Raw genomic sequence first — 27,642 nt, forward strand, 5'->3', positions numbered from 1 at the left:
GTTTGTCTCACTGGTAAGTTCTTGAACATATAGATTGCTAGACTGGACATTAGGAAAGAATTTTCCCTTAGATCAAATTGGTTGGGAACCTTAGGGGCTTAGCTTCATTCAGCAGCTGGTGCACTATGGACTCTCATGTGTGTCTCACCTATTTTATTCCCTGGGACTGAATGTCCCTCAGGCACAGGCAGGGTCTCGGTCTCCCTTAGTCTCCCTCCTCTTTCCTTACATGAGAAGTGAACAGATGGTATGTTCCCTTCAGGGAAACCCAGCAAACACAAATATACAGAAATTTTTGCTTTTGCTCATGGCAGACCCAATAAATCTTGTGCCTTACATGTAAAATTCATTTGTCCACTTTCCTTTTCTCTACCGTCACAATCTTCTATAGTATCAATAACTCACAGCGCAACCCCACAGCTTTTCTTTGTTTCTCTGACACTGTGAACCAGGTGTCACCAATCAGTCTGCCAAGCAACTGTCTGATGCATAAAACCCTGAGGTGGAAGGGAAAGTGTGGTGGTCAACCAGTGCACATCTAGGAGCACTCACTTCACCTCAGCAGCAATCTTCTGCAGCAGTCCCTCCCACTTCACATCACCTGATGCTCAAGGCATGCTCCTGTCATGAGACCTGACTCGAGAGACTGCACACAGTGGGCAATTAAAAAGTTGAGAGGTCAATGACTCATTTGTAACTTGTTCTGACTGGGGACTCCCTGGAGGCAAGAGGGAAGGGAGAGGGTAGAAAGAAATGCTGTGCTAAGGCCATAGTTGGTTTTGCCTTTTGTTTTTAAAGGACGTTTTTAAGCTGCTATGAAAACTAAATAACTACATGAATAAATACAAAAACAGAGGGATTTCAGTGCCATTACATACTCCCTAGATGATCAGTAATGTAAAATACACAATTCTGTTTGCATTATCCATGCTTGCTAACTGTTTCTCTCAGACTAAGAAGAGTGTAAAAATGCAGATCTTGCTCTACTGAAGTTAAAGACAAAACTCCTATCGACTTATATGGGTTAAGTTTCAAGCACTTTGTTTCTAAATACCTATAAAATGGGCCAGAAATGATCAGATAATCTCAGCATGAAAAGCTCTATTCCATTCTCAGACTGTTACTCTAGCCATCTATACTAGTCCAGATCTTTACATGCCAGATTGTTAATTTAGAGTTACTATATTCCTAATTACAAATGCTAGATTAGATGTGCTGAGATGTTCAAGGTCTGCTCTTAAATGCTGGCTCATAGTCTCTCCTGTTGTTGGGTATAAGAAACATTCAAGCAATAGTCATTTGGTATTAAAAATAGGGTCGTGTAATAGCACTGTGCAAATACATTTGAAGTGTATGCATCACCTTTTAAAGACAGGCTTTCCGAATGAAAGAGACTGCAGAATTTCAGTTCTCCTGTTTTGTACCAAAAGCACTGTTATTTACACTGTTGGTGATTAATTTCCTTGTTTTGTTTGTCTTAAAATTATCTCAGGACAGTAATAAAAGTGAAATGATTTATCATCTGACAGCCTCAGTCTAGGTTTCAGTAGGAAAATAGAAGCTTCTATAGATGTTTAAGACCCTTGGAAATTCCAAACAGTCACACTCAGCACTTTATTTAAAATTTGCCTTTTTGGAAAGCTGTCAGTTCCTTTTATCACAGAATCACAGAACAGTTGAGATTGGAAGGGACCTCTGGAGATCATCTAGTCCAACCCCCTGCTCAAGCAGGGTCACGTGGAGCATGTTGCCCTGGACCCTGTCCACATGGCTTTTGAATATCTCCAAGGAAGGAGACTTCACAACCTCTCTGGGCAACCTGTGCCAGTGCTCTGTTACCCTCACAATAAAGACATTTTTCCTCATGTTCAGATGGAATTTCCTGTGTTTCAGTTTGTGCCCATTGCCTCTCGTCCTATTGCTGGGCACCACTGAAAAGAGTCTGGCCCCATCCTCTTGACACCCTCCTTTCAGATACTCATACACATTGATAAGATCCCCCCTCAGTCTTCTCTTCTCCAGGTCGAACAGTCCCAGCTCTCTCAGCCTTTCCTCATAAGAGAGATGCTCCAGTCCCTTAATCATTTTAGTAATCCTTGCTGGACTCGCTCCAGTAGCTCCATGTCTCTCTTTTTGGGAAACCCAGAATTGGACATAGCACTCCAGATGCAACCTCACCAGGGCTGAGCAGAGGGGGAGGATCACCTCCCTTGACCTGCTGGCAACGATCTTCCTAATGCAGCTCAGGATACCATTGGCCTTCTTGCCACAAGGGCACATTGGTGGCTCATGGTCAACTTGTTGTCCACTAGAACCCCCAGGTCCTTCTCTGCAGAGCTGCTTTCCAGCAGGTCAGCCCCCAGCCTGTACTGGTTCACAGGGTTATTCCTCCCTAGGTGAAGGACTTTGCACTTTGTTGAACTTCATGAGGTTCCTCTCTCCCCATCTCTCCAGCCCAGTGAAGTCCCTCTGAATGGTAGCACAGCCCTCCGGCATATCAGCCACCCCTCCCAGCTTTGTATGATCAGCAAACTTGCTGAGGAGGCACTCTGTCCCATCATCCAGGTCATTGATGAATAAGTTGAACAAAATTGGACCCAGTAATGACTCCTGGGGTGCACCGCTAGCTACAGGCCTCCAACTAGACCTTGCGCCACTAATCATAACCCTATCTTGCACGTCTCCCTTATCAGTAAGGCTTTTTTTTTTTTTTTTTCATCTCACATTCATTTTACCTACCCTTCCTGAGACCATTCCCAGGAAAATGAAAATGATGAGATCATTCTTAGGAAAAGTACTAAAGAAAGCTTTAGAGCCCTATTCAGGAACAATACCATGGTGTCCTTTAGTGTGTGCCTTTTAGTGATGCCATTTACAATCTAGCTTTAGTCCCGCAGGTCCCAGATGTGCTCTTCAGCATTGCTAATCCCTGCCTGATGCAAGAGATCACACCACATAAAATACGAACATGTTGTCCCCCATTTCAAGAGTCATTCGACAAAATGGGAATGGGCAATGCTGCCTGGTAACAATGTCTCTAGGGCAGACCTGGGACACTCCGGGGTGCAATGTTGGGTGACTACTAGCAGACAGGCGTTGTGCTGAGCCTACACTGTAGACAGAAACAAAGGCTTCAGTGAGGACTGCAAGTCAGGCATTCTTGCCAGTATCAGAAGTACTTTGATGGCAAAAGCTAAACAAATGAAATTGATAATTTACCACAGAAGAAAATATACCCTTGGTTTATGAGCACAGCCAACAGAGATGATATTGTAGGGCAAGGCAAACATGAAGCAACCATCTGTTTTCCTCTAGGCTTTAGCAGACCTTTTATTTTATTTCCATTTTAAAGAGCCTGTTTTACAGTCCATTTGCCCCCTCCTCCTTCCTTCTCTCAGCCCATCAGTTGATGAAAAGTTAATGTCCTTATCAGGCAAGGTTTCAGGTAATGCTTCAGTTTTATAGCCTCAGCCTTTCCATGAGCAAACATTCACAGCAACCTTTAGCCTTACCTGAGTTCTGCTGTTGTTAACAAACAGAAGTGCCACCTAGGACACCGGAGGGACAGGCAGAGGTGAAGACAGAAAAAGGGGCAGGGAAGCACTGGAGAGGAGGCTCGTATAGCCTATCTTTGAATCTACAGCGTGAAAATCTGTTTTGTCCTATTCGGAAACAAAACTGTAGAGTATCTGAGAGAGAGATCTCTGAGAGATATCTGAGTATCTCTGAAAGAAAGAGAAAAGAGTGAACACACACAATGGGTCTAAACTGAACAATGATGAAGCAACGAATGTTGCATCTGGCCATTTGGCCTTTGTTTCTCTTGCTCCCGCTGCTGCAACAAGTTGGTTCAAACAAGTGTAGCAACAACAATTATGTGATCAATGTGATGCTCATGGATAGCATGGATTTCCCAGCAACTGCTCATGATTTGAGATCAGCCGTGGAGCAAGCCTTGGAAATGATACGAGAGCAATTCCAGATGGCAGGTAAGGCAATGGGTGTTGACTATCCCTTTCCCACTGTGGTTTCTTGTCAGACTTAGTGTCACAGCTTTCTACTGATCTGACCTTCTGCATACTGCTTCTCAGACAGGCTCCTTGGCTGTCCATCCTCTCTATGTAACTCTTACAGTAGTAATGGCCCTCCCTCTGTGAAAAGCGAAGTGCTATAGGCATAACTATTCTGGCTTTCATGGTAGCTGGGCAGACTCTTCCTGCATTCCTTTCTGGAGGTGTTCAGTTGGGACTGGGAACACAGAAATTATTGAACTGGATCACACAAAATCAGTGATCCATCCAGTCCAGTAACTGAGCTGTCCTTGCAGCAGAGCCTAGCACTAATTCATCCTGTTTCATAATTGCTGGACTATGAGAGATATACCATGTGAAAAGTGAGACTCCTCTCCTCTCCTGGCTGCAGTAGCCTGTACTCTCAGAGAAGAATTTCCATCTTGACCCTGGCTTGTTGATCACATTATGACTTGAAGTGTGAAGAGTTCACAGCCCATTTGTTTTTTGTCCTCATTCAAACTCACTGTAGATGATGCTTTTATTCACTTCAATATCTTACTTCTCCTTTCAATATCACCAATCTATTGTCACTCTCTAGAATATCTTGGGACAAAAAGGTTCTTGAGAAATGATTCCATTTTCCTCCTGCCTGCTAACTGAAGTGTTTTTTTCCCAATTTTGTTGGAAAGGGCTGTCTCAGCTAGTTCCTACAGAGCTCTAAAAATCTGTATCCAGTTATGACCAGTAGATAATACTCAGTAGAGGAAGTCAACACTGGAGCAAATTCTGCAATCCCATGCTAAGTAGTGGTAGTTAGGTAGGTGGGCTTTCCAGTATTTTTTTGGGATTGGAAACATCTTAGCATGAGACTACCTGTGTTAAAAAAAGGAAGGACAGAGTATATTAGCAGTTATCTACATCGCATGATGCTTTTCTTCTACCTCTGTGTTGCAGGAGTATACGTGAAAGTCAATGCCACCTTCCACAGCTTTAGCTCATCACTGTATGTCTCACAAGGCTGTCGTACCAGCACCTGTGAAGGTGTGGAGCTCATCAAGGACATTTATGTGAGTATCAGGCTTTTTTTAGGCTAATTTCCTAAGAAGAAAAGACTTCTTCCTTGTGTGTGGTGCATGTGTGTATGTGGATGCACGTGTCTGTGTTTGTATGTCTCTCTGTCTTTCGCTAATAACTTTTGAATCTGTTGTTCAGTTCCAAAAAAATTTGACAGGGTGGTGGAGTTTTCAAAGACGAGATGTTCCTTTAGGTTTTGCGAAGACAAGCAGTCAGATACTGGAGAGAGGCCTATTAATGTTCCCCAGAGGCTGTCATTAGACATTTGATAGCAGTGTCAGCTAAAGCAGCCTCCTGCTTGCAGTTGCTTACTCCCTCTGTTATATCTGCACAGCTATTTGTGTGGCCACACAGCCAAAGTAATCCAGCTAAAAATAAACATCCAAACAGCCCAAGCAGAAAAAAAAAAGTCCATTTCCAGCTGGATCAGTTCCCTGAGATCTCCTAATCTGAGTTCCCCTTATCTCACCATGAGATTACACAAATATTGTGCCAGCACAAAGGGGAGAGCTGTGTGAGGATGAGAACATGCAGCTTGGGGTAGAGGGACTGTTAGACTGGCATTGATACCAAAGAAATACTCATGGAACTATGTCCAGAGGGCAAAGATGAAATGCATGCTCACTCTGTACTAGAAATCAGAGAAATCACATGGAGAAAAGATGTGAATACTCTAATGTTGGGAAAAGATTCAGTTACAATTGGTGCCTTACTACACATTCAAGAAAGCATGTTTCAATGGATTTGCTGATGTCTAATAACTTTAGCCTCTGAGTGAAGCTTTGTCAATCCAGTGTGAATTCTCTCATATTTAACAATGTATGAGCACATGCTATAGTCTTAGTTAATAAAAAATCAATCATGACACACAAACCTACTGCAAGTCAGGCCTCATTAATTTTGGTGGTCATGAAAGGACTTTTTTCATGAAAGCTTCATATACACATAAATAAATTCATTTCTGATACACAGTATCTCAAAATTCCAAACGCTTTGTCTGCTCCAAGTGCAAGCACTGTTCTGGTATGTAATTCCTTATCTGCAATTGCAACATACTGGTGCATTTATTATGCATTTTAATCCTAACATGTGCTCTACTCCTCCCTTATTGCCTCCACTCTGCAGACCAAGAATTTAGCTCCCACAGAGTTTTTTCGTATCTTTCAATGAAAGTCATACTCTCGCAGGCACTATTCCGTCCTCTCTCTTTTCTTAGATAATTCTCTGTGACTCTTCCCTTCTGTGCTCCAGATTTGTTCTTTTAATCTTTCTGTACTTCCTTTCTTACTCCATTCCTGCCTAAGTTCTGTGACTCCGTCTTAAATCCTGCAGTTTTCTTCATTCTCCCACTCTGTTCTTTCTGACAGTCCTCTGCACTGTCCTCCCTGCTGACCCTTTCTGATCTCTTGCAGAATAGTGGCACACTTGGCTGTGCTGTCATAGGACCTGCTTGCACTTATGCCACCTACCAAATGGTCTCGTAAGTATTAAAACACCTCCCTCTGCCAATATTATGGTGTTAAAGATATGAACTCTTGAACAAAGTTGTTTTGTGTGCAACAGGGCAGCAGAGACATTGGGGTTGGGGGTTCAGCAGACACCTTGGGCTGTGCAGTCAAGCCACTGTGTTTGGTGGAGAGAAAGAAATCCTCTTCCAGAGCCCATCAATGCAATCCCACTACTAGCAGGAAAATGTTTATAAGGGGTCAAAACACTTAACTCTTCAACAAACACAGCAGGAAAGAGAGATATTAGCTTGAGGCATGTAGATATTGCAGTACTGCGGCAACCGAGGTCCTTCTGGGTGCATATTCAGTCACTGAAAGGGGCCTGAGTCACATGCTTCAAGAGAAAAGCCGAAAATCCCAACCACCTACAGTAAACAGTGTTCATATAATGAGCACCCAGTTTCATCCTAAACCTTCTGCCTGAGAAAGCATTCCTGAAGAATGAGAGAATCTCTCTGTCAGCATATTATACATGAATCTGTATAATTCAATATTATATATTTATGTTCATTGTCAGATATCAGGTAAAGTGTGAACTGAATCTGCAGTCTTAGCATAATTCAGTTAAAAAAACGCTCAGTCATGACATACAAATCCATATTTTTACCCAAGTAAATCACTGTCCCCTTTTTAAATTTCGCTAGTGTCTTGGCTTCACTGAGAGATACTGAAAAGTTAGGGATGTTTTTGCCTCAAACTTTGTCTGCTTCTAGCTCTGTACTTTTTGGGTGGGATAACCAGAAGTGAACACAATGTTCCCAGTGAAAGTATGTGGTTGATTTATAGAATAGTAAAAGGAATAAAATCTTCCTTATGTTTAAGATCACGATAAAATATTATGCAATATACCCCATTTTATTTGTTGTGTCTCCTAACTCTATGTTTGGTTTTCTAATCTGCTGGATATGGAGCTGCCCAGAATAATGCCCAAGTCTTTTCCTCCAAAGTTGACATGGTTAAACCAGTATCCAGTAAAAAGTATGAGTAGCAGAAGTTGGTGCAGAGCAATGAAGAGCGCTAACCATCAGGCAGCAAGCTAGGTTTGCCCATGGTGCAATAGATTTGTAAGTCAAAATAGGTCCTTACCTTATAGCATACTAAACCAGCTAGAAAAATGTCCATTTCATTAGTGAAATAGTCTTCCTGATTCATTACAGCTCCTGGGTCTCTTTCTGTTACACCAAATGTAAACTTTCTGTTTTGATAATGACAATGGCTTTTACCTGAAAAACAAATTTCTGTCGTAATAGTGCCAACAACTCTGATGGACATGTTTTTTTGCAGGCTAAATTCACTGGCGTAAAAGAACTCATCCCCTATAAGAACTGAAATATTTTTAATCTAGTCTAATAACACTGCAACATCTATAAAAATGCTTTCACTTCATCCAATTTATTCTCTCTATGGAGAAAAATTTCCTTGTTTCATCACATCACTTCCAGCAGAGAGTTGCCTTATTTTCTCTCTGACTCTTGCTGTTGTCCATCACCTAAAATATGCCGTAGTGAAACTAAAAGACTTTTCCTTTGACTTGTAGGAGTAAAGCTTTTTGATGGCAACAAAACCCTCCCCCTCCAGCACTGCCTAATAAAGAGATCAAATTCATCCCATGTTAAAAATTACAGTAGAAGACAGAGAGTCATCTGGCAATGCTCAGAAATCAGAGAGGTGATAAAATCCCCCTTGCTCATACAAAACTAACTTAACAGCATTACCAAGATAGGCTCCTTTAAATTCTCTGAGCACATAGCTCAGATTTGTAAAGACATTTTCCTATCAGTTTACAAATGTGACTACTGGCACCAAAGGTTCTTTTGTCACGTATATAGGTTGACAAAAAGATTACTTGAGAAACTTCTAAGAGCGTGTAGCTTGTCATTTCAGTTGGGTGGGGGACTTTTCCTGGGAATATCTCCTATGCCCCCATTTTGTGATCTGTTGTTCTAGCCTGGCCCGCAGAATATGTCATAAAGCCACCATCATTTCCTTGCTTTTGGGTGAATCGCTGAAAATAAACACATCACTTACAAGCCAACTCCTGACAGACCAGCAAACAGCACGTAGTCCATGATGGCAATCTGGGAGCAGAATCAGATGCATCCTAGAGCCCTTAAACTGCTGTCGTAGCCCTCTGATTCAGACAACACATGGTACCGCAAGGGGCTGGAGAAGGAAGGTGCCTATGGCACAGGGAATCAGAACACTTGGAGAAGCTGCCTGGCCTGCCCATTTCAGCAGGCCAATACTGATTTGAAATTTGATCATGTTGATTAGGAGCCTTCTGTTTCAGGTTTAAGTTGCTGTTAAACTAATGCAGGACACAAGATGAGAAGGTGCTAGGAATGGAAATCACACGGTAGCTGCCTTGATGCAACAGCAATCCATTCAGACTTGTCCTCTTGTCTCTCCCCTCAGAGTTGACACAATACTGAGCCTGCCTCTGATCTCTGTAGGGAGTTTTGGACTGTCCTGTGACTATAAAGAAAATTTAACCCGCATTCTGACCCCAGCCAGGAAACTGACTGACTTCTTCTATTATTTCTGGAATAACGCCAAGCTGCCTTTCAAAACCACAGCCTGGGAATCTACCTATATTTACAAGAGGAATGAAAACTCAGAGGATTGCTTCTGGTAAGGTGCAGTTTCACATCTGTCCCAGCTGTTGTTCTGATAAACTCCATCTCTGTCTTGGGGCATGACTTTTACAGGCTGTCCTTCAATTCCTATTCTTTTGGAGGTGCCGTACTGCTATCAAGAAATGAGAGCAGGAAAAGATGAATTACATCCTTCAGGTGTACTGCATATCCTAATGTTACACCCAGTCTACTTTTTAAGTAGACTGAGATCCCAGTCCTAAAACTGGGACACCTAAAAACACATCTATGGGGAGTCCAATGTGGGGGCCCCTCATATGTCATGCTATTTACATGAAAATTTCCAGCAGGGACAAGTTTTGGATTATGCTGTCCATAGGAATTTCCAAGGCTTGAGAATTCTTAAAAGTATTCTCAAAAGTGCATGAATGTCTGCACTGATAGCTGAGTTTATGCAATATCAGGTATGTCCCAACTATTTTTATGTTCCTGTAAATTAATGATTACCTCTTCTGTTTCTGAGAATAATGGGGAGAAAAAGATGCTTAGTACTCTACAGAGCTGGGATCTCAGTGTTGTTAGATCAGAAAGTTAAAGAGTCTGAAAACAGAAAAATTTCTTTTCCCCCCTGCACTAACTTTATTTCAGACAGAATAATGCTTTTTAGACACAACACTTTGAGGCAAGAATAGGATTTAGGAGCTGTCTGTGTTTGCTTAATCTTTTAGCTAGCTTTTACTCACATGGCTTTTTTTGCTCTCCTCATTTCTTCCCCTCAATTTTTAACTGACTCAGTATAGATTTTTTTTGTTGCTACATTCCTCCTTCCTTCTTTTCTTTCACCATCAGGGTGCGTGTGTGTTTTGTGATCTTGGTTCTTTCTGTAGCTCCCATTTACTCCTTTGAATCTTCTGATGTGTCTTCTAAGATTAGCCCCCATGTCTTATTACAGCAGAGAATCCTAGCACTATCTCTCACTAGAATTTTCCCACATCCCGGTTTATTTTCTTAAGTGTTAATGTCTTATTACATCATTGTATTCTCTAAACCCATTCTTTGCATTACCAGGCTTAAATACCTTTGAGTGACATTCAAGATACTTTTAAATCTTTCATGCTCTGTATTGACTTTCTTTCATAGGTGCAGAAAAACTGCTCCTTACCACGTTGCAAACGCTAAACAGTCTGTCTAGCTTTTTGGCTTATTTTGGAGAGAAGGTACTATGTGAATGTGAGGGGTTAGCAATTTTCTGACAATATCTGTGCTCCCTGCCTTGCATCAGGTACATGAATGCGCTAGATGCTGGAGTCACACAGTTCTCTGAAAACCTGAAGGTCAAGGAAATTTTAAGGACTCCAGAACAGTTAAAAAAAACTGTGAAAGATCCAAACCGGAAAAGCAATGGTAAGGGGGGCTGAGGGAGCACTCTCCCTTGCAGGTAAGTTGCTGTTCCCTGAAAATCAGTCTGACCCCTTAGTTACATTTTAAGGACAGACTTTCCACAGAAATGGTGGAAAGCACACACACTGTTTCACATTGGTGCCAACATAAGCTGGCACAGAGTTCTCAGATTCCTTTTTCCCTCCCTATAGAATATGGGGGACTACTCTGGTTCCAGAGGCCTTTTGGGGGTAATTATGCCATTGAGGTATGATATTGTCTTCTTACGAACCCTCTTTTGCGAAAGATTCAGAAATCCAGAAATCACAGCTCTGATCACGGACTTGAGTATTACAAGAATGCTTAGTTCTCTACCATTCCTATGTTTGCAGCTCTGGTACGCATACAGGCGTTATCTGTGCAGTAAAGGGGCACTTCTTCAGGAGCTGATCCATCTATACTAGAGACACTGATGAGTGTCTGATGATATTTCATCTTCTAGTAAGACTATGCACCTGGCATCAACAGGCAAAGTGAGTGTGAGAGCGATAAGACAGTGAAACTATCTATTATCTGAATGCCATTTACCTTAGAAACTTTCATATTCAGTAGCCTATATTGCATCAGAATTGCTAATGCTTATTTGGGTAAGGTAATGGTAATGCCTTGGTGCAATCAAACATAACGTGGAGTAGGCATTGAGGGACCTTTTACCACTTTGCTTTCCCTCAGATATCCCAGTCTTGTTGCAGACTGTCTGTAGCGCTATGCCTGGGTCTCAACACAGCGCAGGTTGCCTCAGCCCAAGACTGTTATACTACCTGCTACTTAAGCACTGAGAGTAAGCAAATGTCCTCTCCTTATCTGTATCTCTCCATTTTTGCCTGATTTCTAGTGATCATCATGTGTGGTTCTCCAGCTGATGTCAGCGCTGACCTAGGGACGGAGGAAGTGGATAACAACATAGTTATCATCCTGATAGATCTCTTCAAGTAAAGTATCACCTCTGCTTTTCCTCATTTCTCTGCAGCTTGCTGCAGGACAGAGATAATGGAAATAGTATGACTGGAACTGTTGTGTTGAAGAAATGCTCTCTCACAAAATGTTTTTCATTGCAGTCCTTCCCCGTGTCTTGCCATTTAAGCTGTTTAGTGCTTAAATTGTGGCACATCCTCTACAATATCCAAATTAGTTCACATAAGACTTTTCTAAGGCAGTGACCAGAGTAGGTAGGGTTAACTTCATACTGTGCAATTCTGACCTCACTGTGGAACCCATTAGAGAACCACAGAATCTGATGTCAGAATGGTCATAAGATTGTATATTTTTCATACTGTCTATCCAACCAGACAATTACATAAATAATCTTGCAGGATATTTTTCTAGGCTTTGTTTATTATGTTTTTAAATGACTTAAAAGATGAGACAACCCTTTCCTTCACTGACCAACATCTTTAAAATTACATAAATCTAAATTTTCAGAGATGTTTCTTAGTACTCACCCTGAGTACTCCATTGTTCAATTTCATCTTTATAATTACAAAATACTTATAGATGAGGATTGATATAAACTGGCCTTATCAGTGGTAGCTTTGTGTGTATTAGTAAATAGGAGGACCAAGGGCAAACATGAATAATGAGAGAAAGCTCATACAAAAAGGATTTTAATCAGTCTAGCTGTAGCAATGATAGGTGCTGCTACTTGACACTAATACGTATTGCTAAATTCCTCTGTAATACATGAATCTAGTGGTTGCCAGACTAATTGGGGAAGCACTTCCAGATGGCCTGTCAGGATGCTGAAATCAAAGACATCTGAAAGCTACAATCCTTCCTGCTTGTTTTAGCATAGTTTGCAAGTTTGCATAGTTTCCTCTGACTTTTCCTAGCTCACTGAATTAAAGGAACAAATCAATATGCTGCTCTCTGCACCTATCAGATTGTTTCACACCTTCCTGGTAAATGTTTTCAGTGCAAATCCTGATGTGATCAATTCTAGCATGAAATATCAAAATTAGAGGAACATGCAGAAGAATGCAAAGTCAGAAACAATAACATGAAGAAACTACAGATTCCAGTACTGTGGATACCAAGAAGATGCTACATTTTAATAGATGTAAACTCCTGCCTGAAAGAAGCGGAAATAAACAGCACAGAAACAAAACAGTTATTGTAATAACAATGATTCACTGCAACTGTTGGTTTCAGATTGCCAGATCTCCCTGATGTTATCTTTTTATGTAGTTAAGCACAGAAGCTGCTACCAGGGAATGAACAATGTTAAGGGTTGTGTCCATGATGCATTTTTATTTTTAGAACCACTCTATTAACCTGTTAATTAACAGTTCCACTGGGGAGAGGAGAATGATTCTGTTATGGTTTCTGCTGTCCCTGTTGCTGATTGTTTTGGGGGCTCTTGTGCTTTGCTCTGCAGTAACACATACTTCAAGGACAACAGCTCAGCCGGTTACATGAAGAATGTACTTGTCCTGACCCTGCCACCAGCTAATTACAGCTTAAATACTGCAAAGACTGAGGAAGCCTTCCAGGTAACCACACTATTTTGTATCAGATCACTGTGTTCAGTTGATTTGTGTTCATGCACTAGGAAATGAAAACTAAAAATGCAGCTGTAATCATCCCCTGTTGTTATGTTGATATTTTCATACATTAATGCAGGAGAACATTTCATTCTGCTGTAATGGTGCAAACATATAATATCATAAGACAAATGTGCAGGATCTCACATTCCTGCTTTGCAAAGTTCAACTCAAGCTTTTTGTCTAGTTTGCAAGTGTCATGTTCACAGGGCTTGCAGGAGACTTGTAAATACCTGACCTTCTTACACCGCTTTTGGGTGACTGACAACTTAATCATGTTTTCAGTGTGGCTGCAAGACTTCTTTGAAGGAGGATCTATATGTGTAATAGGGATGTGAGTGTGGAAAGTTCAGAAATTAGTAATTGTTGGCTGATCTGTGTGTGCAGATATGTATAAGCAGTGGCAACTGTTGCTGTTTCTGTCCAGTGACTTTCCAGTTAAATGTTTCAAAAAACCAGAACTTTTTTCTGAGGAAATATTTATATTTTTAATTTCCTGAAAAGCAGAAGCTACCTAAGCCTTGTGTCTGCTCTGTGAAACAGTTACACTTGCAGTCTGCTCAGGAACCAGACCCTACACGTAGCATTCCTCCAAGGATTTGTGACTTTGCGATCCAACTCTCCAGTAGGGAGCCTGAAGCTTCAGGATGTATTTACAGGGCTTCCAGATCCCCCAGCCCTGGCCCAAGGCTTTTTGGGTGCCAGCTCTATGGCAGGCAGATGGAAATTCTGGCATAGCTCCCTGCCCCTGATCTGTGGCCGTCTGGAAGCCTAGACTCACTGGCATCACACCAGATTATCTGTACAGAAAATCTAATCCAAAGACAGGGGCTTTGGGTCCTACTGAGCAGACCTGCCCAGGACCCACAGTACAGGATTTCTTGAATCCTTTGCTCCATGATCAGCATGCCAGAGCTTCAGATGGGCCTCTTATAGTCCTAAGTTTTCCCTACCTCTCTGTGTTCAGACAGCAAAAACATCTTGCAGGCCTCTATTTTTCCAAGCAATAACGCTGACATGGCATTGCCCATATACTAACTTCTGGCTTTCCATTCTGGAGTTTTTGCCAAATGAAGACCACAAAGGATGTTGAAGTCCTAGGCAGAAATACAAACTCTCAAGTTGCCATTTTTCTTTTTCTCTGTTCTAGCTGGACAATGACTTTGTTCTTGGCTATTTTAATGCAGTCTTGCTTTTTGGACATATTCTGAAGAAATTTATCTTCTCCCAGAGCCCAGTTTTGCCTGTCAGTTTCATCAATGAATTCCGAAATGTCACTTTTGAAGGTAATATAGTACTGTCCTGAACAGGATTCACTAAATTGATGACGTGAAAGAAATTTGTTTTTAAGCCATCTTAGGATAAGTGCCTTCTACACTAAACAAGTCTAAGCTCTTCAGTGAGTTCTATTCCCACTGTTTTTTTTTCTGTGTTATCAGTTTTTTTCCAATTACGGTATCTTCAGTATTAACGAAAGGACTATATAGCAGTCATGTGCAGAATCCCCTCAGTGTATGCAAAATAGAAGAGGCAGAAAGCCAAAATGAGGAACATTTAAAACATTGCAATTAGGAACACACTGAGGACAAGATTCCTTTCTGGGATATAGCCTTTTCCTGCTGCTTTGAAAGTATAAAGGAACCTATAAGGAATATTCCTGCCTATGGAGGTATGGGAAAAAGAGGAGAGACAGAGCTTCCAAGCCAGTGAAGTAGGAGGATAGGGACAAGCCCCTGAAGCCAATGTCCTTCTTTTGACTAATATAATAATTTGCTCCTGCTGGTACAGAAAACTGAACTATATATAGGGAAACTGTTTGGAGAATGAGAAAGGACTTGGAACAGTGAAGCATATGGGTGGGTTTCAGGGTCCATGCTTCCCCAAGAGACAGCCTGGCATTCAGATTTCATTTTTTAGCTTACCACAAGTTGTTAAATTGTGAGAGTGTCATTTCTAAACTTTGTCCCAAAGATGTACCATCAAAAACTGAGCATCAGTTTCTGAGGTAAAAAGGGAGGAGATCATTGCTAAAGTAAAATAACAATGCTGACCTTTAGAGAGGATAAAATAAGTCATCAGCAACAGCAGCAAAAAACTATCTGAAGCTGGTTGAAAAGACTATCCTGAAAAGAAAAAGGAAAAAATGAAGGTGAGATTTTCAGGAGTGGCTTAGCTTGCACTCTTCTTGTTATGACTGACTTCTTGAGAGCAAAGTCAAGCCAACAGCGAGTGCTTAGAAGATTCCACCTTAAATCCTTGGAATGTGCTACATAGGCAGTTTCTCAGTGGGTACATTTGCTGACATAAGAAGGCAAGAGGTTAAAGAGAAAAAAGAAGCTGGTTAAAATAATATTATTAGAGCCAAGCAGGTAACTCTCAAAAGAGCAAGAGGTGTGAAAGTATGTCTGTATTTCCTTTCTTGCTGATAGACTCAAACTGAAGATGGAAACAGGCAATTTCTCTTCTCATGTCTAAAGCAGTCCCTTCAAGGGAGGTTACTCTGACATTCTTCGTATGCTGCAGAGACCTGATAAATATATCTTCAATGGCTAGAGGGAGACCTTTCCTCTTGAGTGCAGTCAGTTCAACACCTTTTACTGGAACTGAATCCAGATTTTGTAGAAAAAAAAGTAGTGTGCTATTAAGGGAGAAGCAGAGCCACACTATGTGGATGTGTGTCCTAGTACATACATGAAGAAGGAAGAAAAGATCCCAAGCATCAGAAATCTTTTTATTTATCCCATTCTTCCTGTCACATATTTGTGTTTCTGAGAATACAAGCCCTCTGACTAATTCCTTGTGTCCACAGGTGCACTGGGTCCTGTGACTCTAGATGAATTTGGAGACATTGATGTCAGTCTGGCCCTGCTGTACACGTCCCAGTCTGCACATGTACGTATGTCCAGGGTGCAAGTGTTCAACCATAGATACAAGAGGAGAAACAAAATGCCCTGCACTGTGGCTTAAGGATGACAAAAACAACTACAGTAGAAATGGTGGCATGCCAAGGTGTGCTGTGCATACTGGGAGGGGATCATGAGAGGTCTGCTGAAGGCTGACAGGACGGACGTCATGCAGTGACTCAGTTAATGAAATGCAGTTGGTATTCTGCTGGACTGCTTTATTTTTTTTCAGGGAGAGGGGAGGAATGAGGAAGAATATGGCAGCCAAACATATGGCTAAGTTGAAGAACACACCACTGTAGCAGAAAGAGCAAGAATTACTGTTTAACTTTGGGCAATACATTTATTAAGGTAGTCTGAAGCATGGGACAAGAAAGGGAGAGCCCAGGTACTGACTGCATTTCTTCACTCCTACACCTATAGTTCAGGCCTCTCCTGTATTTCGACACTGACAAGAATGAGACACGTGTGCTGGCTACCAGTCCGGATTTTGTCTGGAAAAGCCACAAGCTGCCTAATGATACTCCAGGCACTGGTGAGATACTCATTAAACCTACCTTTTCTAAGAGGAGAACTCACACAGTACAAAGGTCACACCAGCACACACCTTAACACTGCTTCTGTCTGCCCCTTTAAACTTGTCGGATGGAGCTCAGGAGAGGACAGAGGTGTAGATTTAGGGAGTCTGTGCTTCTTCATTTCCACAGTTCCCTGCTGCAAGCCTGTTCCCATCAAATGACCCAGTACTGGAGGCAGGAGGAGGAGGGAAGGGAGTGAGGAACAGCCCCTTCCCCATTCACAGCTTGGCTCCACCATCTCATTCTCTGAAGTCTGAACTGCATAACTCCTGACTTGACTCAGTGTTTGGATTTTGGAAATGTTGACTTTTGTGTTGAAAAAATCTATGAAAAACACTTCAAAAAAAGTTTAAAAACAGCTCCTGGTTAAGTATGGTGCAGTATGTCCCAAACAAACTTAACTAGCAGGAAGGCACCTCAGCAAAGATCTGCTTAGATTAGCCGCTTCTGTGCTGGCACAAGCACTGTTTCAGACCTCATTAGGAAGCTTTCTCCCAGACCAAAAAATGCCCCAGGACAGGTCTTGACCACAGCATGAAGCACCTCTCTGTGTTGAACACAGGGGACAGAACCAGTTGGCTACATCATGTTTAGGCTTTCCATTCTCATTAGCATCCATAGGTTTGATATACTGAAGTTCCGCTTAAGTTTCTGCTCTATGTGGTATTTCACACCCTCCTTGTCCAGAGCTCAAGTTTGTTCCTGGCTTAGTGGAACCAATTTTCCATTCATATCAAACCTGGTAGTTTTTCTTGGCCTTTTGAGTTAGAGGTCTGAATACTGTTGTCTAGGGCTGCCAACCATTAATCACGTGCAGATCATGCATTGGTTCCTTTGCTAGCAGAGCATTTACTTTTATGCAGCTTTGACACCCATCAGATAGTGAGATTAGTTATTCAGCACACATGGTCTGTAGGAGAGCTGGATCCTTGCAGATAGAAAATGGGAGACTAGGTTATCACTCTGTCTCCATCCAGACTTTAAATCTGCAATCCAGGAAATCACCAACTGCTTCTCGGTTGAGTTTTTGGTTACTCTTGGATAGAACAGTTGAACCCTCTTGTTATTCAGCAGAGCAGAGCAGAGCCTTGCTAATCTGAGCACTTTGGGATTATTTCCCTGTATAGACTGCTGCCATATGGTGACTGGCAATGGTAAGGCATATTCTTCAGGGTATGATATTGAGGACAAAAATTATTGCTCTGGCAGTGGTTGAATGGGGTAGGTGCAAAATGGGACAGTGTTCAGCTGAGTCATTCACATTGGCGAGTGTCCAGAGGTTCCACTGTTATTAGCTAAAGGCCACCATTAGATTATCTCTGTTAGGGACTATTAGACTTACCTGTATTAGGGTATGTTATCATGCAAACATAGATAACTTAAGGAACAAACACTTCCTGATAATTAAAAGTACATTCATAATAAGGTGGTATGCAGAGTCAAACTTTTTTATTCCTCAGTAAGTAAACCAGCTGACTTCAAATTAGGTCTTCCCCTCCTAAGAGAAGCCAGAGAGTGTGTTCAGGAGCAATGGCGCATGGCCAGGGTCCTGCGGTAACCACCAGGAGCAGATAGCAGTGACAGGAGAGAAACGGGGGAGATGCACCAGCACTGACCTGACTCTGGTTGGGCAGCTCTGAGAGGATCAGAAGGAGCTGAGCTGAGCTCTCACTTCTCAGCTCTGGTCACTGCTCAGATAGTCTCCTTTGGCATGACTGTATGGCCCACTTCTGCAGAGACAGTAATGAATTCCACATCAACCACAGGCTCTCCCTACTTCAGCTATCTAAGCCGCTTGCTTCCTGGCCACAGCCTTCTCAGTGTTGCTCCAGTCCCAGTCTCATCCATCCCCACGTCTGAGAACTGCAGAAAGCCAGTGTCTACAAATCTGATAACTTAACATTCAGCTCTTAATGAAGGCCCGACTTTGCTACCAAACTACACTAAACCAAAGCAAAACTGCTTCCCAAAGTCAACTGGTTAATTTTTTTTCCACATTTTTAAAAATAAACTTTCCTCCAGTGTGATTTCTAAATAAATACATTGCTCCAAAGGGCTACTTTTTATAGCCAAAGTTTAAGTAATCACCACGCTTTGCCAAAGCCAGACAAAACTTTCCAACCAGAAATATTTTTTTTCCTCCAGAGAGGAGAACAAACGCAGCAATCAGAGCCCAGTTTCTTCCTAGTCTAATTGAGAGCAGCTGACCAAATTCTGCTACCTTCCTCTCTCCTGGCATCCCATGATATTATGGATTTCATCCACAATTTTCCATTATTCAGAAAGCTTTAACCCTCACTCTACACATGGATAAAGTCTGCTTGCCATTATGCAAACATTTCTGCTTATAGAGGATCTGAAAACAGTTAATTTGTGATGCAATATCCTTTTGTGTGTTGTAATACTAATGGCCAGGAGGTGGTAGCAGAGTCTCAGGAACAAGAAATTGTGGCTCTCACAGAGCTCCCACTGGGAACTTGAACCTGCTGGTCTTTAAGCTGCAAGCCACAGTGTGCAAAACTTAAGTTTCTGAGGATTCTTAGGAAATTCCTTTTGAAATTGATTTCCTATTGGAGAGAACAGTCCACTCAGTAGCACTCATCATCCCAACACAGTGTCTACAGAAGAGTTCAGAAGTGAGTCCAGTCTCCAAAGCTCTGTCTACAACAACTTTAGAGCAGCTTTAAATAACTGGGCCAGTAAAGGAAGAACCCAGGTGCCAATTGTTGACAAGACTGCATGTGTTAAAAGTGGCACCATAATTTTCACCCTGACCACTCCTTGGATAACAAGTCCTTGTGAGAAATGCTGTTTGAATTCACAAACAGCTGTAATCTGTATCAGCTCAAATCCTGGATAGAAATTGTGGTCTTCAGGTCCTTCAGGCCTGAAGTGAATTATGTCAGTAAAGACTCTGGGTGAAAAAGGTATGAGTTGCTGTTGAAAATTCACTGTGAAAGAGGAATATATCCCACTGTTTTGGTGCACTGCTACACTGGAAAGAGAAAGATAGCTCATTTTCAGCATTAGAAAGCCTAAATCAGACCGTCATCACTGAATATTGCTTTTAATAATAGAGGGACCAATAACAGTAGGGACCAAATCCTTGTTCCTCAGTTTTAAGAAAGCCTTATCCAAAGGAGTCAATGAAGAGCCCATTTTGCATTAAGCCCAGGGTATGCTGGGCACAAACAATGTTTCCTGCCTGCTGGTGACTCTGCACCTAAAGAACAGTTATTGGATTTCAAACGGTCAACTGCTTACTCCATCTATATCCCCATCTCACAGACAGGTATACCCAAGGTTTGCTGCCACCATCCACTCTTCTGGAATTATTACAAGGAGTAATTTGGCCTCTTCATTTTTTAAAACATGGTTACTAAGAAACAGTCAACTTTATTCCTGGGCTGTCATAGTTTCTTTTTAAAGAGGAGAAGACCTGGAAACTCTGCTGCTGAGCTGATGTCAGATTTAGTACTGTTAGATTCACTTCCCACCTGGGTGTCCCTACTGAATGCCCATGTCTCAGGTGCTGGTGTAAGACTGCACTGCTCTGGTTCATGCTTCATCCTGCAGTGAAAGGGGGCAGGCATGTGTCATCTCTTTGGCTGATCTTTACCAAAGCTTCTGAGTTCAGGTGTGACCAAAAAATATTCCTGCTCAGCAACTGTGAATTGTGTATTTGTGGGTAATGGTAATTTTTTTAAAATACAATGTTCCTGCTCCGTGTCTGTGATCAAGTTGTTTACTTTCCAGTTTTTCCTTTCTGCAGGCCCACATATATTGACTATTGCTGTCTTTACACTCACTGGAATTGTGATTCTGGTTCTGATCATCTCTTTGCTGATTCTAAGGTACCAAATCCTTTGTCTCTCTGTTTGTCCTTCAACGACTTTTCTACTTGGGCAACTCCTTTGATCTCTCCTTGAAGAGCCATTCCTTATTTTTCCCCACATGCCCTCAGTGTATACGCTTCAGAATATTCCAGGTGGTGTTTACATCCATAGTGTTGCTAGGTCAGGCAAATAATCATGGGGAAAGATGCAGCAAGGCTCAGAATTATTGCACCCACTAAAAAGCTCTGATTCCTACACATATGCAGAAATTTATGTCTCAGATCAGTCTTCAGACTTTTTCTCCTTTACTGCCTGTCTCTAGCCCACTTGGGGTTCACTTATATTTCTTTAACCTACTGGTTCAGCCTGGAAGGATGTATCTATGTTGAGTCACTGTAGGAATCAGAACACCATGAGGTTTTGATGTTTTTGTCATATCGGCCCATCCTGTCTCTCAGTTTCCTCCAACTCAGTCCATCTCCTCACATACAGACTTTTCTCACAGCTAGATTTTTCTTGACTATAACACAGTTCAGCTTTATCATAATGGAAAAAGCAGAAATAGAAATCAATGATGGCTCCTTTTGCTGGAAGAAATGTCACTCCATTTCCAAAGTATGTTTTTTTTTTTCATGTTTAAAGAATTAATCTTACCCAAGTGTCTGCTTCTAGTAGCTCAGGATCCCTCTTTGCTATAAAACAGAGAACTTCATACAAAGTGAGAAAATCAGGTGTTAAGAAAGCCTGATTAAAACCAGATACTACCCCGATGCTAGTGTTTTGACTGTACCAATCTGCATTGCTAACTATGGCTTTCCAAGAGGGAAGAATCAAAGATGAAGGTATATAACTATTGCAAGAAACAGAAAAACTAATTATTCCCACAACTAAGCCCTAACATATAAATGAACAGGTAAAGTTAATCTGTCATGTTTGGACTTGTTGTAAAAGGTTCTGTCCTCTTCCACATTTGCAGATGCATAGGATATAAACATTCTATTTAAATTAGATTATTATCATATATTATCATACCACTGTAATATGCCCAAATATCAAATACAGAAGAAATTCCTGAGGATTTTTTAGAATATTTTTGGTATTTTTTCTAGGGAGCTTACTCTTTTAGTGTGAAAATATGAGCAAACTTATCAACCGTAATTATTACAGAAGACTGTACCCTAACAAGAAGAGACCCTCACCTATGAAAATCAACAAAATGCCTCATTGTTCCTCATTTATCTCCCAAGTTACTAGGGCACCTGAATCACCATACTTTCCTGTGTAGTTCTGACTGCCAAGTAAAAAGGCAAAGTCCTGAAAAACACAAAACTAAATATTAGACCTTGTAGATTAGTTCAATTCAGGATGTGCTTAATTACCAACCAGTTTGAATTTTCTTTTGTTTTGAGATTCATACATTCCTTGCTAGTTCTTGGGGCATTTTGACTAAGTTTAGGATGAAAGAATTTCTGCAACTGTTAGTTAGCACTGAAGAAGAGAGAAACAGCACTTAGTGGCACTCCAAGCTTCTCCAAAAGCAGAAAGTGCTAACTTCTTGACATTGCATCCTGGTGATACAATGGCAACCCAGCTTTCCAGATTGAACTCAGAAAAATAGTTCTTAAAGCTAGTATTGGTCTCCCTCTTCTTATAGACATAGAAGTTAAAATATGTTAGAAAAGGAAATATTTATGTTAGTCAATGCCATAGATTGTCCTGTTTGGAGCATTTGTCAGCAGCCATCAGTGGATTGGGTTTTCCCTGCAGGCTCTCCAGTCAGTCTGGTGTCCTGTGTTTTTTTACAGAGGAAGGACTTGCACGAGGGAGTGGGTAGTCTGATGAGTCCCAGTCTTCTTGCACTCTTCTCTGAAAGAAGACAGTGTTTTCTCTGTAGTTCTGCAAGAGAGACAGCAGATTCCCCCTTCCAGTTCCAAGAGCTCTTCCCTCATTTTCACAAGATAGGCAGAATACAAGGGTCACCAATAGAAAGGAATCTCATCTTAACACTGTTGTTACCTCCTCTCCTGGCACTGTATTTGCACCAATTCTTACAATCCAGCCAGGACTTCCTGTGGCTGATATTTGTTTGTGGGACCTCCCTTTAGAGTACGTTCAGTAACACAGAGGAGAAAAACATACAAAATCCTAATGGCTCTTTGTGCTTTAAATTGTACTGTCCTCCCTTGAGACTCTGGCAATGGCCTGCTGGTTGTTTTTCTGCTAAATCTATGGAACTGAATCAGTGTTTAGGCTTTGCCAGAGTTAGGTGAATAAGAGCAGCCTCAGACTGGGCAACTGTATGACAGACTTAAGGCTTGTGCTCAAGATTTAGCCTGACACTCCAAGTTTCCCTGCCCTAATCTCCTGTTGTGGTTTCAGTTTGCTGGGTGGATATTCTGAACAAGTTTGCTTGTTTCACAGGAAGTATAGGAGAGATAATAAGCTTCGAAATAAGAAATGGTTCCATATACCGCCTGAGAAAATCTTACCTCTGGAGACTAGTGAGACAAATCATGTTAGTTTGAAGGTAAGAGAAGCATGGTGCTGTAGGCTGGGTCTTGGCTTCTGTCTTCTAAAGACCATAAATGGTGGGGCATTGGCATGCTCTGACTACTATGCAGGCTATGTCTGTGGTAGGACTGGGTTCTGTTAAAATTATTTCAATTATTTTTTAACCCTCACTTGCTGTATTGAAGAAAAAATAGATTATTCCCTGTCAATAGCTTTCTGATAGAATAAATCTATTTCTGAATAGTAAAGCTCATTTTGTGATGGAGGAACAGTCTGGGGATTGATTTCCAATCTCTTTCATGCCACCACTGTTACAAATGATTTCCCTCTGCTTTGTTCTGCCTCTATAGTGTCCAAGAGCATAAGAGCAGCAGGTGGAGGCCCAGGAAGCTCTGGGAGCAGCACGGACATCCCGCACTTTCTGTGGCATTCATTGGCACTCCTTAGAGAGAGAGATGCTTGTGCTTCTCTGTGTGGCTCACACTGATATAACTTATCTTTTGGAACCTGCCAAGTGGGGAATATGTGCTAATTGCAAGTTAATGATCCTTCTTTGTTCCCAGATCGATGAAGATAAGAGGCGTGACATCACCCAAAGACTACGCCAAGGCAAATATGACAAGAAGGTAAAACTGACTGCAGTATCCACGCTCCCTTCCTTTGCTTATGTGAATTCTTTGTTGGAGACAGTCAGTTCTCTTCAGAGGTCAGAACACGACACCTCCATCTGACCTTGCAAGATGGGTTGAATTTATGAAAAGAATAGGCAGTTTGTTTCCTATCAGGTGCTTTGTATTTTGCTGACTGACAGGAGGCAAAATATTAGCCTCAGTAAACTCCTGGCCTAGTCCAGAAGGGCAGAAGTAGGAACAGATGTACCAATAATCTGATAGTTTGGTACCGAACAGATTAAGGGATTAATGGACAAGGACAGGCTATATACATGGCAATTCCTATACATTCAGTAGAACTATCTGCCTGACTGAGGTATATTCATGTTGAGTTAAAATCTGCATTAATGTCAGTTCTAGATAGTTCCTATCTATGTGGTAAATCTTTTAAGAGAAATATAACTCATTATGAGTTGAATTAGAATTAGATTTAGAAGCATAACTACTTAGCTGATTAAGAGATACTCCAATAGTGAAGTAGTAGGCAGGTGTTTTTGAAATATTACTTTGTATAGACATTTCTGGGAAATGAAGAATGAATTGTTGTACAAAAACTATGCTTTTCTTCCACTGGTATCTTTTCTTCAGGTGGTGATCCTAAAGGATCTCAAGAACAATGATGGTAATTTCACAGAGAAGCAAAAAATAGAACTGAACAAGGTAATTGTTGCATGTAGCAACCAGACACTGCAGTGTGGCTGAAGCCTACAAGTGATTGCTTTCCACTGACAACTCCAACAGCCATAGGCTTGTACATGTTTGTGAGGAGAATGGGTATAAGAGTTCCTCAAAGTATTTTGCTTGATGATCTTTTTCCTTGGGTCTGTGATCTCACCACCAGTTCAGAGTCTGGACTGTAAGCCAGTGAAGCTGAGGATGAGTGAAGTAATTCATACACAGTCATAAGGCTTTGCTAAAACACATTTTTGTAGTTGATGCTAAAAGGCAATGCACTCTTTTTGCTCATGTCATATTAATTCATTAACAGTGGAATATTGTAGTTAAATCTCATTATTAAATGCTAAGTGCAGCTCTTTCAATATAAATATCTCTCTGCTGACTTCTGCATACTGACACCTCCAGCATCAGAGCGGAATTTGGCTACAGTACTGCATCTTTCTGAATAAAATACCCTTTTCCTTTTTACACAACATGTAGGTACAATGTAAATTCAATAAGCTCTAAAAGTAATTTAAAGCAAACTAAACTACAGTTGTCTATATAAATGGGCAGAGTCCATACTATTGTACAGAATCATTACATTTTTATGACTTGCTCATTTGCACACTGATTTGCAACATTCACTCATAAAGGCTATTCTGATCAACTGTGAGGTTCTTCTACTAGAGAGTTAATAATGGAGACTATAGTGAGCTCTGGAATTAACTTGCAATACCCAGTGGCAGCCACTCTTATCTCCCAAAACCAGAAAGCTCTGGAATGAAAAATACTTTCAAGTACTTCACACAATGCCTTAGTTCACACTGAGTCAAAGGGAACTCATACATTTTATCAGGGCTTGAGATTAAAATCATCTTCACAATTTATCCTTGACCTGTGTTTCTGTACCAGCAATGACTACTCTTTCAAATGGATGTAATATTTCTGTTCTAGCTCCTACAGATTGATTATTACAACCTGACCAAGTTCTATGGCACTGTGAAGATAGACACCATGATCTTTGCAGTGGTTGAGTACTGCGAGAGAGGTTCCTTGCGGGTAAAGGATTTTGCAGGCCCCCTTCCACCTCAAACTATCAAATTTCAATGTAAGGAAAATAATCCCCTGCTCTGTGCCTCTGGCCCCCATGTGGCAGCAGTGGACTGAGCGGGTAGTGACAGGTTTCTTACTCCAAGTTCCTTCTTCCTTGCCCTGCTCTTCCCATCCCTTCCCCGACTGCTGCTGCTGCTGGAATATTGCTGGTTGTAGACAGCCAGATGATGCTGTGAGTTGCAAGCAAGTAAAATAAAGGCAGAGCCATGCCCAGGCAATAGCAGCAGCCAGGGTTTGGAATTTCTTGTATTTGTATTGTGTCACTCATTGAAAACATACAGGGTATATCTTTTTCTTTATTTTCCAAGCTGTAGCTATCATCTCTGCTGATGCTCTTGCTGCTCCCACAGTTGCCCCAAAGTTTGAAAATATAGAAAAAAAAACGTATCTCATATTAGTAAGGGACACACAGCTTGAGGCTGGAATTTAGGAAATCCTGTGCTGTGTGGGACATCACCCCTTCCTTTTTTGTTTATGAAAAGAAATTGTAAATTGCTACCTGGCAAGAATCTGGAAAGACTTATGGTTTACTGTTGCCAATATTATTTCAGTGCTAGTCATGAAGTAATGGTGGCATCAGATCTTCTGCAGGCATAAGTAGTCTTTGCTTCTGAGTCCATGCAAAGGCTCTCATCAGTTGCAGTGGGCTCTGAAACAAACTCACAGCAAGGCAGCAAAATAATGGCTCTATCTCCAGTTCTTTTCTTGTAAACCAACATATTCATGAAGATTTACATTTAGCAGTGGAAATCATAATGGCTGGAAGCAACTGTAGCTCACTGGCCATTACAGTTCCTTACATACAGGAACAATCTTTTTTGAACTTGTAAGGCCATGAGTAAATTGGTAGGAACTGGCCTGCCATCACAATTATTAAAGACATATCTTGGCTTTAAGACCAAATTCACAATTTACCTTTAATAACACAAAAAACCCTCTTTTCCAGAGTCCTCACCTTTATAGCTCGGTGTAAACCTGAAATATATTTCATATTCTCTCTCTTCTAAGTCAACTCCTGTTCTAGTGCATGTGCTCCCTAAGAAAAATGAAGGACCACCTTTTTCATACCCTGTTTGAAAGACTGTGTGATTTAGATGCTTAGATTTCTTCTGCTGCTTTTTCCCTAATATAGACTAGAACCATTATTTTCTTTCCCTTACAGCATGTTTTAGATGATAAAATCTCCTACCCTGATGGCACTTTCATGGACTGGGAATTTAAAATCTCTGTTATGTTTGATATTGCCAAGGTAAGTGGGCTGCTGACAGTGCAACGTTAATGAATCTGTCCTGTATTGCAAAACTGGTCCTCTGGAAAAGGGCAGCTACACAGGCCTCTTCCTCTTCTTGGGTTGTATGAGGCAAAATGAGCTGGTGGCTCTCAAACTGAAGGAGGAAATGGGAGGAAGAATTAGCTCTGAGCTATTAAAAACACACAAGCAAATAAAATATGCCCCAAACAAAAGTGACCCAAAGATCAGAGGGTTACAATTTGTTTACTAGGGGCTTGGATTAGTAGATACTGTGCATCCACAAGGCCTACAGAGTACACTGTGCTGTCTGGCCTTGGATAAGGCATAGAAAGGAAAACTGTGTTTTTTCAAAATGATGGAATTATTCCAATTTGTATCTAGAAACTGGGATCAGCTTTTGCTTTTTCTAAGCAAACTCTTTATTTTGCATCCTGATCAAACTTACTCACTTGAGTTGTCCATTTTAGGCAGTTAGAGAGGGAAGAAATCATCCCGTACAGAAACCAAGACTGGTTTTCAGTAGCTTTTATTAGATCTCTGCATTTTAGGTCCTTGTGGAAGGAAGAGTTGATAAGCACAGTAGAGCAAGTGTTGTTCAGCATTATAGACTTGTACCAGTTTAGCTGTTTGTTAAGGAACCTCTATGATTCACTGCAGAGAATAACCCCTTGCCTTTTGCTAGTACTCCATTGCTCTCCTCCTCCTATTGCTGTTTTGCAGTTTGACAGGCCTCCCATTTTCCCACATGCCTCAATTCAGACTTGATCTCTTCAATGAATGACTCCACTATGTCTGTTTTAAGGAGATACTGAAAAATCTCTCTCTTTATTAAAATCTCCTTAATCCCAATTGTCACAGTTTGTTGGCCTTGTTAACTACTTTCAAGTTCAGTTAACATTCAGCATTAAGTTTCATTTTAAATAACAGCAGTGGTGTTTCCCTTCCTCCT

General features: G+C 41.2%; 1 protein-coding gene across 2 annotated transcripts in view; it reads left to right on the forward strand.

The window, feature by feature from the left end:
- Window positions 1-3,576: 3,576 nt before the first annotated feature.
- Window positions 3,577-27,642, forward strand: part of GUCY2C (guanylate cyclase 2C) — a 45,407-nt gene continuing 21,341 nt past the window's right edge. The window contains exons 1-16 of one of the 2 annotated variants that reach the window (XM_013947605.2): window positions 3,577-3,989; window positions 4,968-5,080; window positions 6,500-6,567; window positions 9,011-9,226; window positions 10,472-10,593; window positions 11,465-11,561; window positions 13,004-13,118; window positions 14,320-14,455; window positions 15,979-16,061; window positions 16,496-16,607; window positions 20,423-20,504; window positions 22,908-23,013; window positions 23,561-23,623; window positions 24,257-24,328; window positions 25,283-25,387; window positions 26,604-26,690. In XM_013947605.2, coding sequence (XP_013803059.1) covers window positions 3,776-3,989; window positions 4,968-5,080; window positions 6,500-6,567; window positions 9,011-9,226; window positions 10,472-10,593; window positions 11,465-11,561; window positions 13,004-13,118; window positions 14,320-14,455; window positions 15,979-16,061; window positions 16,496-16,607; window positions 20,423-20,504; window positions 22,908-23,013; window positions 23,561-23,623; window positions 24,257-24,328; window positions 25,283-25,387; window positions 26,604-26,690 — 1,791 coding nt within the window. In that variant the 5' untranslated portion in view covers window positions 3,577-3,775. The remainder of the gene's footprint in view (window positions 3,990-4,967; window positions 5,081-6,499; window positions 6,568-9,010; window positions 9,227-10,471; window positions 10,594-11,464; window positions 11,562-13,003; window positions 13,119-14,319; window positions 14,456-15,978; window positions 16,062-16,495; window positions 16,608-20,422; window positions 20,505-22,907; window positions 23,014-23,560; window positions 23,624-24,256; window positions 24,329-25,282; window positions 25,388-26,603; window positions 26,691-27,642) is intronic. The other variant, XM_067311097.1, reaches the window with a different exon arrangement.

The sequence above is a fragment of the Apteryx mantelli genome, chromosome 1 (assembly GCF_036417845.1).
Source record: "Apteryx mantelli isolate bAptMan1 chromosome 1, bAptMan1.hap1, whole genome shotgun sequence".
In the NCBI taxonomy this organism is placed as follows: domain Eukaryota; kingdom Metazoa; phylum Chordata; class Aves; order Apterygiformes; family Apterygidae; genus Apteryx; species Apteryx mantelli.